Genomic DNA, 11,606 nt, shown 5'->3' on the forward strand with positions numbered 1-11,606 from the left:
TTAAAGGGCGCTGTGATGAAGCCGCCGTGCCTCCATCTTGGCACTCCTCACTGTGGTAATTTTTTGGGGGAAGCTATATAAACACATTCATTAATTAACGTCTACATTCGTTTTTGCCACATTTACTCTATTACAGACACCTTAACGCATACTTTTAAATTATATTATGTGAGCTAAACATAAACATTTAAAATATCTAAAAACATTGGTTGTATAATTTTTTGAGATGACTAATGTTACTGTCCCCACTCCAGCAAAAAAAATGCTTAAATACATGTAATTTTGTCCTTGAAACATTTAATTGAAATACCGTAGAATTCCATTCATTGCTATGGAGGACTGCTCCAACTGGAGAGTGCCAATATGGCCGACCGGTGGCTTCAAAGTCTCTCAATGGCCAAACTGAGCATCTAAGTATCCAGAGTTTATATAGATCGTAGATACCAACGGTAAGTACACTGACCTCTAGTGACTTGTTATTATACCACATGTTATTGACTTGGTCACAGGAGAAATGTTTTTTTTTTCTTCCACATTCATCTTTTATTTAACCCAATGTACAGTATTGCATTTATTAAAATTGCAGAAATAAAAAAATGCAAAATATTTAGAAATATCACAGCACCAGGGATACAATATTTTAGAAACTAAAACTATACAGCAAAGTTAGAACAACACCTCAAAGGAAAGGATGTACATGGCAAAATAACTCTAGCCACAAACAGATGCATTTTGGTAGTAGGCTACATATGTCCAGTTACGGTTACTCCAAATAGCATTGTATTTTCTGAAGCTGCAATTGAAAGCAAGCACCATATAAGTATTGTATGACTGAATCCTGACTGAATCCTGTTTGTTTGTTCTCTGTTGTTCGGAGCCCTCAGTGCATTTCTCTCCATAAAACAACCATGGTCTAAGGTGGGAACTAGGATTGTCATCAACTACTTCCATTTAAGATTTGTGGTCGCAGAGCACTCAGGATGCGATCACTCTTTGTAAGATCTGCTGGCAGTTCATTGTTCTGCAAAGAAAACAAAACCAGTCATGAAAAAATAATCAACCATGGCGACGTCCTAAAATGCATCCTTCTCCTCTGCTTTGCTTCTTCTCCCCTGTACACACTGCAGTGATTTACCTTGTTGGGTAGTGTTGGGTCTGCATTGGCCCCGAGCAGAAGGTTTACACTTTTATGATTGCCACCCATGACAGCAGCGTGGAGGACTGTGGAACCATTCTGGAGAAATGGAATGGTGAAGCCACTTAACTAAAGGCTGGTTCTTATCACTAAAACACTGCTAATGTTTTACAATACAACGTTCCACAATATACTTCTGAATAAAAACTACTCCTCTGGGTCATGGCCAGAGGCAGGAGACGGCAAAGAGCAAGCATCACTGCCTAGATATCTTACCTTGAGAAGGCCCATTGAAGGGGAAAACTTGAGGAGCTCCTCAATGACACTGTTGTGTCCTTTGAAAGCTGCCTTGAATAATGCAGTTGACCCGTCCTTCAATAAGATCAAAAGAAACATGAGACATTGACATTTTAATTCCCCATTCAATATATAATATGCCTTACACAAAGAAATGCATTTCAATAAATTACTTGATTGAATATATTGATGGAAGACAATCATCATGTCTTTGTCAACCCACTGTGTACCCACTGGGTTGCTAAAGGACAACATACTTTTCTGTCAGCATCCCGATCTGCACCACGCAGAAGTAAAACCTTCACTACTTCACTGTGTCCCATCTGGGCTGCCATCCACAGGGGGGCTGTGCCATCCTGGAGAGGGGGGGGGTAGTGAGGGAGGGGGGTGAGAGAAAGAAAATGGAGACAAAATACAAAGAGGAAGAGGGTGAGAAGAGAGATGAAGAAGTCAGTCCCTCTATTGAGGTCCTCTATTATTGTATGGGGGAGTGGCCTCACCTCCCTGGGGTGGTTAACTTTGGCTCCAGATGACAGCAGTTGACGTATGACAGTCACATGACCCTCCTGGGAAGCAAGGAAGAGTGGGGTGGCACCATCCTGAAACATGATATTAGAAACATGTCACATCAGCAAAGCAACTGCATGACAAAGTTATGCAATGTATGGCTTGTTCATGAATAGTAAAACATAGAATGGCACTGTTGTGGGTACAATGGATCTTATAGAAAGGAGAGAAAGAGGCTGATGTTTTGATGATGCAAAAAACACTATTGTCAATCCCCAATATCAGAACTAGTAGTGAGCAGAGAATCACTGTGTCGAAATGAATGTAAGCCTTACTGTATTGCTTTCATACAAACATGTAACATAGTTACACTGAGTAATCCAATCCCTTCTATGTGTTGCATAAAACAAAATGCATCTCATGTCTGACTCAGCGGTAACCTGAGAGGGTCTTCCAGTGGGATTTTGGTGTGTTGTGGACTACAGCATTGGACACTGTGGGGCTCTGCAGGAGTGTGGGAAAAGGACAGACATAGTGAGATGAGATAGGTGTTAGGGATGCTCACATGCAGCTGGTCATGAACATTGGCTCCATTCTTCAAAAGAGTGTCTACAACCTTAGAGTGGCCATACTGACAGGCTGCAGAGAGGGCTGTGCCACCGTCCTGCCAAACCATGAGAACACAGATTAGCAACATATCCTGCAGTGACTGGCACATGGAATATGACTATACACAGCAGGCATCCAACACTGGATCACTGCTGTCAGCATATTTTTTCTGCCTCCCTGTGATGTTCTCTCTCTCTCTAAGTAGGTAACACGGCATACCTTTGTCTGGAATTCAGTTGAGGCACCAAATTCAAAGAGGAGCTTTACTACTTCATTGTGTCCCTGCTGGGAAGCGAAGAAGAGGGCAGTGGAGCCTGTCTGAGGGTGGAAACATGCATTCAATGTCAGAAAGACCTTAAAAAGGACATACACATTTTCTCAATGCTTCAAACATCTTTACTGCTTATTGTTTCTGCTTTGACCACATTAGTCTCAAAGCAACATCAATAATGCAACGCTAATTTCAGGCGCCGTACTATGGAAAAGCAGATGGTTGCAGTTTATCAAGGAGCAGCACTAAAACCAAGGTATTTCTTCTAATGACACCAAGGTGTACTAAAGTGGGAGTATACTTTACCTCTCTCTGCAGGTTAATGTCAGCTCCCTGCATGATCAGCTCCCTGGCACAGTCACTGTGGCCATTGTAGGACGCCACCATCAGGGCTGTGGTGCGAAACTGAAAAGAGATCGAGGGATCACAATCAATCAACACCTCAGTTCAGTCAGATCATTGTCTACATGTCATTCAAACTGCACATGAAAGAAACCTGGAGGTCTAGATTTTTTTGTTTTTGTTTTGGAAGTGTTTTGATTCTCCTCCAGACAGCATAATTGCACACACAACCCTCCAAAGTACCACCCCTTGTCTGATGCTCCACCCAATCATTCACATTCCCTAATCTCTAGAGAATGTTTCTGAAACATACTTGAACTTGTCAGCAGAGACTTGACATAGCATTACATTTCAAATACCACACAACAATAAACAATTAGATGTGACACACATGGAAACTGCAAGCACCTGAACATGAGCGGACCTACAACACATTATTGAGACATACATACACCTGCACACATCCACACACACAACCACACACACACAGAAGAGTTGTAGCTCTCTCTTTCTCTCCTACCACAGGTGGTTTATGGGTAAAGCGTGCAGCTGAGCCGCCAGGGCATGCAGCGTCCGTACACTGTCTCTGCAGTCGGCATCCACACGGCCACTGTTGAGCAGTAACTGAAGCAGGGCCAAGTTCCCCTTCCGAGCTGCCCAAAACACAGCGTTAGCCAGGGGCGTCTCCTTCTGTAGGACAAACACACACGATACAACATCGAATAGACACAAGTGTCAGATAACAGACCTGCAACCAGACTAAAAGACACTATCTACAGTATCATCTCAGAAGTCAAAATTTGGCAACCAATTTCTTTGCTGGTATTGGTCAGACAATGGAGGTTATAGAGAAAACCATTTAAAATGAGTTGCAGTCAGGCTCTTCCTGTTCACAATCAACATGAGAATCAATATGGACAGAGGTTCTTTGCACACGCACACACGTTGATTATGCTCTTGCATTGGGTATGGTGTGGTTATATGGTCTCTGGTCTGGTTGTGTGTGGTCTCTAAGAGTCCAGCTCCCACCCACTTATGTAGGTCCAAATGAATCTGGGTATATTTAACACAGACAAGAAAAAACGCAAACATCTAGCAACCCAAAAGTTGTGTTAGATTTTCATCACTGTACCATTTTAGCAAATGTTCAACTACATACTACTTTTTTTAGCTTCTTTGCAACTACTTAGCATGTTAGCTAACCCTTCCCCTAACCTTAATTAACCCTTTAACCTTAACCCCTAGCATAGCTAAGATTAAACTGTCATGTCGCTGCCACCTGGTCTCATGGCATTTCGTATTATTCTGCATGCGGCAGGTAGCCTAGTGGTTAGAACGTTGGGCCAGTTCACCGAAAGGTTGCTGGATCGAATCCCCGAACTGACAAGGTATACATCTGTCATTCTCCACCTGAACAAGGCAGTTAACCCACTCTCGGCCTTCGTTGTAAATAAGAATTTGTTCTTAACTGACTAACCTAGTTAAATGAAGGTTCCATTTTTTTTAATCAGAGACATGCCAAGTTTCGTATGGTATGTATTCATTTGTGGATGCCCATCATCCATTTCTTATGATAAATTACAATTCGTATTTGTTATGAATTCGTAAAAACGTACAATATGTTATGAATTACCAAAACGTATGATATGTTACGAATTCCAATTTGTTGTTGCTAACGTTGGCTAGGTGGCTAATGTTAGTCAGAACAACTGGAAACTTGGAAAAATGCAGGTCAAATCATGATGTCAGTGATCTTCAGGTCTGAAAGTCTGAGCTCTAGAAAGTGGCCCGAGTTCTCGATTTGGAATTTCGAGTTGGATGACCATTCAAATCGATTTTTCCCAGTCGGAGTTTGTTCATTTCCGAGTTACCAGTTGTTTTGAACGCGGCATATGTCCGGGAAGACCATGACCACGAAGGTTAAGCAGCATATCTAATTCCCATTACGATGTTATTATTTCCCGCAAACCCCCTGCGATGTATTCATTTATTACGTGCGCATAACTCACCATAGGCCTATTCATGACAACACAGATTAGAAGCCATGTACGCAAAGAAAGTAAGCAGTCGTAGTGAGTAGATTATATTAGGCTACTCTCTCTTCATTCCAAGCATGGTTAGAGTAGCCTATGCAGTAGTAGCTGTAGCTCTAGTTTAGATCCCTGTAATATGGATATCTATATATAGTGGAGTTGAGTCAACTCAGCTGCATATGCAGAAAAGCAGGAGAACGTTAAGATTACCTTGAACGACATGCTGTGGACCTCATTCGTGACTCATATTTCTTGCGTATGGGTTGTTGTTGCTAACGTCCCGATGGGTTTAACTGTAATAACGGCTGTAATTCGTTTTGCCACACTGACTGCTCCAAGGGTGTCGGCGCGCTGTTGGAAAAACAACACGCAGCAAATCCTCTGCAGTGCCGCTCCAGCCACACAGACAGGCGCACGAGTCACGACCGCTGCAGCTATGTTTGATTCGATTTCTTGGAGTCGTTTGTTCAACCAAATGAAACGAGTTCGATTCTGTTACAGTTTCATTTTGGAGCTGGTAGTTTATTTATCCTGAGGAAAAATGGGCTGTTATTTTATATCTTTTTTTTTTTGTTACACATAATCCAGTCCTTGCTTCTAATGCCCCTAAACTCCAGAAAGTCAGCCATACAACTGTATTAGGGGATAGTGAGGTAAATTGAGGCATTTTAGACATTCAGCATCACTCTGTCGAGGGAAATATAGTATTTTTTTCTAACAAAGATATCGACATATATTTTTGTCACAACTTACCCTGGGTATGGGGAGAACAATTTACCCCAGGTAACATTCTGAATAAAAGGGCAACTACACCCTCCACATTTTGGGGGGATTTTTCCCAGACCAAAAAAAATGTCTCCTGATGTGGAGACATTGTTGTGGAGCTGTTTGGATGGTATACCCATTTCTCCAGGCACCACTATACCACTGTATTAGCCCACACAGCTGTGGTTATATTTCTTTAGGTTTAGGACCTCATTTTGAAGCGTATAGAGACCCCAACTGATGTATAGAACAATCTTAAAATGATCTTTCTATTTTGGTTTAGATGCAAGCATAATGATACCTCTAACAAATTCATTTGACTTGGTGAAAATCTGTTTTTTTGGACCTAACTTGCTTAACACTTTGTCCATGTGGTTTCTTCCTTCACAAATGAAGACTTCTTCCGAAGTATGTGGTCAAATTGTTAATTGTGTGTATGGTTTCTTAGAAACAATGGTGGCTCAATTTACCCCTTTGGCTCTCCCTACTCGGATCTTACAGTAGATATTACAGTAGTGTCTGTGCTGTGACACAGGCTACCCTGTATTCTTGGATGTTGAGCAGCTGTTTCAAAGGTATTATTAGTTTGTGCCAAAATTTGGGACTGGAGAAGAAACATGACTGGTATAAATACTATAGTATTCAATGTAGTGTTTTTGCTGACTTTACTATAGTATTCCCTGCAGTATTTACTATAGTATGCTGTTGTATTCACAGTTAACTATAGTATAAATACTGTAGTAAAACAAAACTATAGTATATGCTATAGTAATTAATGTAGTGTTTTTGCAGATTTTTGTATACTGTAGAATTTACTGTAGAGTTTTTGCGTCTATAGTATACTGTAGTATTTACTGTAATGTTTTTGCAGACATTACTTTATTATTTACTATAGTGTTTTTGTTTTATTATCTTTGACATAGAAGTGGAGGTGTTTTCCTCCAGGATACCTACTGGAGAAATACTAAAAGAGCACATTTTCCATAACCTGTAGGTAGCACATAGAACCAAAAATGGTTATACCTGGAATCGAAAAGGGTTCTCCTATGGGAACAGCCAAGGAACCCTTTTGGAACCCTTTTTTCTAAGAGTGTAACACTTAAATATCAGGGTGCATAATTGCAGGTAGCCTGTGTAAGGAGAAGTTGTTTTGATTACTATTTAGCTGTAAGCTTGTAATTGGCAGGTTTTTAGAGATGAGCTGTATATAGAGTAGGCTATCATATTTTCTTGGCACTGCTAAGCTGTTTTTGTGATGAGTGCCAAAAAACTGATATGGGCTACTTTGAATAGGGACATGCTGTGTTTACACTCTGTGGCCTGACATTGTCTAATAAGAGGGTTTCTGCCCCCTGTTGCCACCTCCCTCTTTTGTGTAGGTGATGGGGTTTCAGACAGGCCCAAGGGGAGCACACCCTCCATCACAGGCAATAAAAGAGGGGGTGATGACCAGTCATGGTCAGAGTGTAGAGTTAGTCTCAGAACATGAAGACAAGACAGCCCAACTTTCCATCAGGTGAGTGCCAGGTTATTGACATTCATTAAGCCTAATTTCTTATCATGATTGCATTGTTTTAATAACATAACATTCAGAATCGCAGAGCATTTATAGTGTTTCCATATAATTCTCTATCTAATATGGTATAAATTGCAGCAAAGTAATTTACAACAGAACACAATACATTTGGTGAAACACTTTACTCTGATCATCTATCCTTCCAGTCCAATGGGCCAGCCTCATGGGGAGAGCTGTGCTGCTCTCTCTCCTCCTGTCTGATCCTCTCCACGTGGCGTCAGACTCAGATGAGGAGGTGCAAGAGCCATCAGAGTGGCAAACATGGAAGAGGAGCAACGGTGTATCCTACGACGAGAAGGTTAGATGTTATTTTATACACATACTCATACACACAGACTGTATAAAAAACACATCCCAATAGTTACTGTAGGCTAGTAATCTGCATATTGGCCTACATGAAGACGCATTGTAAATATTTAGGAAGTCATTCCCTCCCTCCCAGACACACACCTTAACAATAATCAACTATTTTATTTGTTTGTTCATTCTGTTCTTTCCTGAAGCGGGATGACATTGAGAGGAAGGTCATATGGGAGGACAACAAGAGAGTGATTGATGAGAATAATAACAGTTTTCTCAGAGGGACAAAGATGTTCACCATGGCCATGAATCAATATGGGGACCTGGTAAGTGACCATCATCATCTTCACTTCTCTTTAGTACAGGATGTTATAGTCCAAGGTACTTCTATGAGTTACTTATAATGGTCCACTTTGAGCAATTTTCACTGAGAGCTGCAACATTCCCATTTAAGTTCTAATTTCTGTTCATTTGTATACATTATGAGAGATTGTTGTTATTGCAGTGTATTGAAACAGTATTTTCCCATTATTCATTGATTCCTTCATACATTTCATTCTAAATCACTTTGGAATTTCTCTCTCTTCAATGCGTAGACAAGGCACGAATACAAGCGTTTACAAGGTGCCATGATAAATAGCAAAATAAAGAAAAGAGGGAAGAATGCATCAGCTCGAAAGCTCCGTGCCAGTGCTCAGAAGTTAGGGTCTGTTACCGTTGACTACAGAGCCATGGGCTATGTCACCGAGGTCAAAGACCAGGTGAGGCTTTGCTTTAGAAAATTCTGTAAGTAGAATTTCAGTGCAAACTAGGAAGTGATTTTAAATCCATGCTGTCTATTGATTTCTCCTCACAGGGCTATTGTGGCTCCTGCTGGGCCTTTAGCACTACGGGGGCCATCGAGGGACAAATGTTCAAGAGGACAGGTCAACTGGTGTCCTTGAGTGAGCAGAACCTTGTGGACTGCTCCAAGCCCTACGGCACATATGGCTGCAGTGGGGCCTGGATGGCTAATGCCTATAATTATGTGGTTCAGAATGGGCTTCAGTCCACAGACACCTACCCCTACACATCAGTGGTAAGAATCTGACTGGGGACATCCCTGACCATGTACACCAATGTTACATAATGTTAATAGCAACATGATTTAAGAAGTACAATGGCTGAGGATAAAACACATTTCTGTATTTCTAGGACACCCAACCCTGTTTCTACGACAGCAGTCAGTCGGTTGCCAGCATCACTGATTACAGGTTCATACCCTCTGGAGATGAGCAGGCCCTGGCTGACGCTGTGGCAACCATTGGCCCCATCACCATCGCTGTGGATGCAGATCATCCAAGCTTCATGTTCTACAGTTCAGGTTGGTCTTCACTGAATTCTTTGACGGTGGTGGACAGCTAAATGTAGTCTTTTGTTTCCCATATTAACTTTGATAAAGGTTTTTTATTCAATTTTTAAAAATGCATTTGCCTCATTGTAACCAGTGCTATTATTGATCTAACAGGAATATATGAGGAGCCAAGCTGTAACCCCAACAACCTCAGTCATGCGGTGCTGCTGGTTGGCTATGGCTCTGAAGGGGGGCAAGACTATTGGATAATCAAAAACAGGTGGGTGAATCACTGGTGGGAGTAACATGGTTTACATTCTAACAAAATATACTGCTCAAAAAAATAAAGGGAACACTTAAACAACACATCATAGATCTGAATGAAATAAATAATCTTATTAAATACTTTTTTCTTTACATAGTTGAATGTGCTGACAACAAAATCACACAAAAATAATCAATGGAAATCCAATTTATCAACCCATGGAGGTCTGGATTTGGAGTCACACTCAAAATTAAAGTGGAAAACCACACTACAGGCTGATCCAACTTTGATGTAATGTCCTTAAAACAAGTCAAAATGAGGCTCAGTAGTGTGTGTGGCCTCCACGTGCCTGTATGACCTCCCTACAATGCCTGGGCATGCTCCTGATGAGGTGGCAGATGGTCTCCTGAGGGATCTCCTCCCAGACCTGGACTAAAGCATCCGCCAACTCCTGGACAGTCTGTGGTGCAACGTGGCGTTGGTGGATGGAGCGAGACATGATGTCCCAGATGTGCTCAATTGGATTCAGGTCTGGGGAACGGGTGGGCCAGTCCATAGCATCAATGCCTTCCTCTTGCAGGAACTGCTGACACACTCCAGCCACATGAGGTCTAGCATTGTCTTGCATTAGGAGGAACCCAGGGCCAACCGCACCAGCATATGGTCTCACAAGGGGTCTGAGGATCTCATCTCGGTACCTAATGGCCGTCAGGCTACCTCTGGCGAGCACATGGAGGGCTGTGCGGCCCCCCAAAGAAATGCCACCCCACACCATGACTGACCCACCGCCAAACCGGTCATGCTGGAGGATGTTGCAGGCAGCAGAACGTTCTCCACGGCGTCTCCAGACTCTGTCACGTCTGTCACGTGCTCAGTGTGAACCTGCTTTCATCTGTGAAGAGCACAGGGCGCCAGTGGTGAATTTGCCAATCTTGGTGTTCTCTGGCAAATGCGAAACGTCCTGCATGGTGTTGGGCTGTAAGCACAACCCCCACCTGTGGACGTCGGGCCCTCATACCACCCTCATGGAGTCTGTTTCTGACCGTTTGAGCAGACACATGCACATTTGTGGCCTACTGGAGGTCATTTTGCAGGGCTCTGGCAGTGCTCCTCCTGCACCTCCTTGCACAAAGGCGGAGGTAGCGGTCCTGCTGCTGGGTTATTGCCCTCCTACGGCCTCCTCCACGTCTCCTGATGTACTGGCCTGTCTCCTGGTAGCGCCTCCATGCTCTGGACACTACGCTGACAGACACAGCAAACCTTCTTGCCACAGCTCGCATTGATGTGCCATCCTGGATGAGCTGCACTACCTGAGCCACTTGTGTGTATTGTAGACTCCGTCTCATGCTACCACTAGAGTGAAAGCACTGCCAGCATTCAAAAGTGACCAAAACATCCGCCAGGAAGCATAGGAACTGAGAAGTGGTCTGTGGTCCCCACCTGCAGAACCACTCCTTTATTGGGGGTGTCTTGCTAATTGCCTATAATTTCCACCTGTTGTCTATTCCATTTGCACAACAGCATGTGAAATGTATTGTCAATCAGTGTTGCTTCCTAAGTGGACAGTTTGGACAGAAGTGTGATTGACTTGGAGTTACATTGTGTTGTTTGTTATTTTTTTGAGCAGTGTATAATAATTTGGTTACTTTTTCATATACATATATGTAAGACATTTGTGGTACATAAATGTATGCATGTTTTCCTTTTCTTCCCAGCTGGGGTACTGCATGGGGAGAGGGTGGCTACATGCGAATGATCCGGAATGGCAGTAACACTTGTGGCATCGCAAGCTACGCTCTGTATCCTATTTTATGAACCACATAAGTGATAAAGTGTCAGAGACAGAACATATCGTCTTGGTGTTGGATAGGTTGTCAGAGGTTAATAAAAAGTATTGATTTGGTTTATTTGTGGGGGTGATGGTACCAAGTATTCTGTCTTCTATACTGTATTACTCTGAGCAATGCTATGCCTGTATTGCACTGTGATAGAGAATAAAGTTCAATTGAATTGACATTTGACTGCGATTGTTTTTAGATTTCGACCGACTGTGTCAGACTGGTCTAGAATTTGATGTTCCTTTGAACGTTTTGGATTGAATACAAGACTGGATATAGCACTAGAAATTGTGCATCAAGGTGTCTGACGGCTTGTGTTGAATTTGAAGGTATTT

The 11,606-nt window shown here is 42.4% G+C and overlaps 2 protein-coding genes across 4 annotated transcripts; one reads left to right on the forward strand and one right to left on the reverse strand.

Annotated features, from left to right (window-relative positions):
- Positions 1-517: 517 nt before the first annotated feature.
- LOC115192533 (ankyrin repeat domain-containing protein 29) lies at positions 518-5,631 on the reverse strand. 3 transcript variants are annotated; one of them, XM_029751150.1, is made up of 10 exons: positions 5,405-5,631; positions 3,741-3,851; positions 3,126-3,224; positions 2,768-2,866; positions 2,505-2,603; positions 1,933-2,031; positions 1,690-1,788; positions 1,412-1,507; positions 1,136-1,234; positions 518-1,021 (listed from the first exon to the last, which is right to left on the reverse strand). In XM_029751150.1, exons 1-10 carry the CDS (start codon positions 5,414-5,416, stop codon positions 938-940), a joined length of 897 nt encoding a protein of 298 aa, XP_029607010.1. In that variant the 5' UTR covers positions 5,417-5,631; the 3' UTR covers positions 518-937. The 3 variants fall into 3 exon arrangements, with proteins under 3 accessions (XP_029607010.1, XP_029607011.1, XP_029607009.1); XM_029751151.1 differs by having other exon boundaries at positions 3,682-3,851; positions 5,405-5,630; XM_029751149.1 differs by lacking the exon at positions 5,405-5,631 and adding an exon at positions 5,171-5,272.
- Positions 5,632-7,420: 1,789 nt separating this feature from the next.
- cts12 (cathepsin 12) lies at positions 7,421-11,447 on the forward strand. The gene is made up of 8 exons (XM_029749343.1): positions 7,421-7,475; positions 7,682-7,833; positions 8,039-8,161; positions 8,432-8,596; positions 8,692-8,913; positions 9,030-9,198; positions 9,343-9,448; positions 11,149-11,447. The coding sequence occupies exons 1-8, from the start codon at positions 7,445-7,447 to the stop codon at positions 11,246-11,248; spliced, it is 1,068 nt and encodes a 355-aa protein (XP_029605203.1). The 5' UTR covers positions 7,421-7,444; the 3' UTR covers positions 11,249-11,447.
- The last annotated feature ends 159 nt before the right edge of the window (positions 11,448-11,606 follow it).

This window comes from Salmo trutta, chromosome 4 (assembly GCF_901001165.1).
Source record: "Salmo trutta chromosome 4, fSalTru1.1, whole genome shotgun sequence".
Taxonomy (NCBI): Eukaryota; Metazoa; Chordata; class Actinopteri; order Salmoniformes; family Salmonidae; genus Salmo; species Salmo trutta.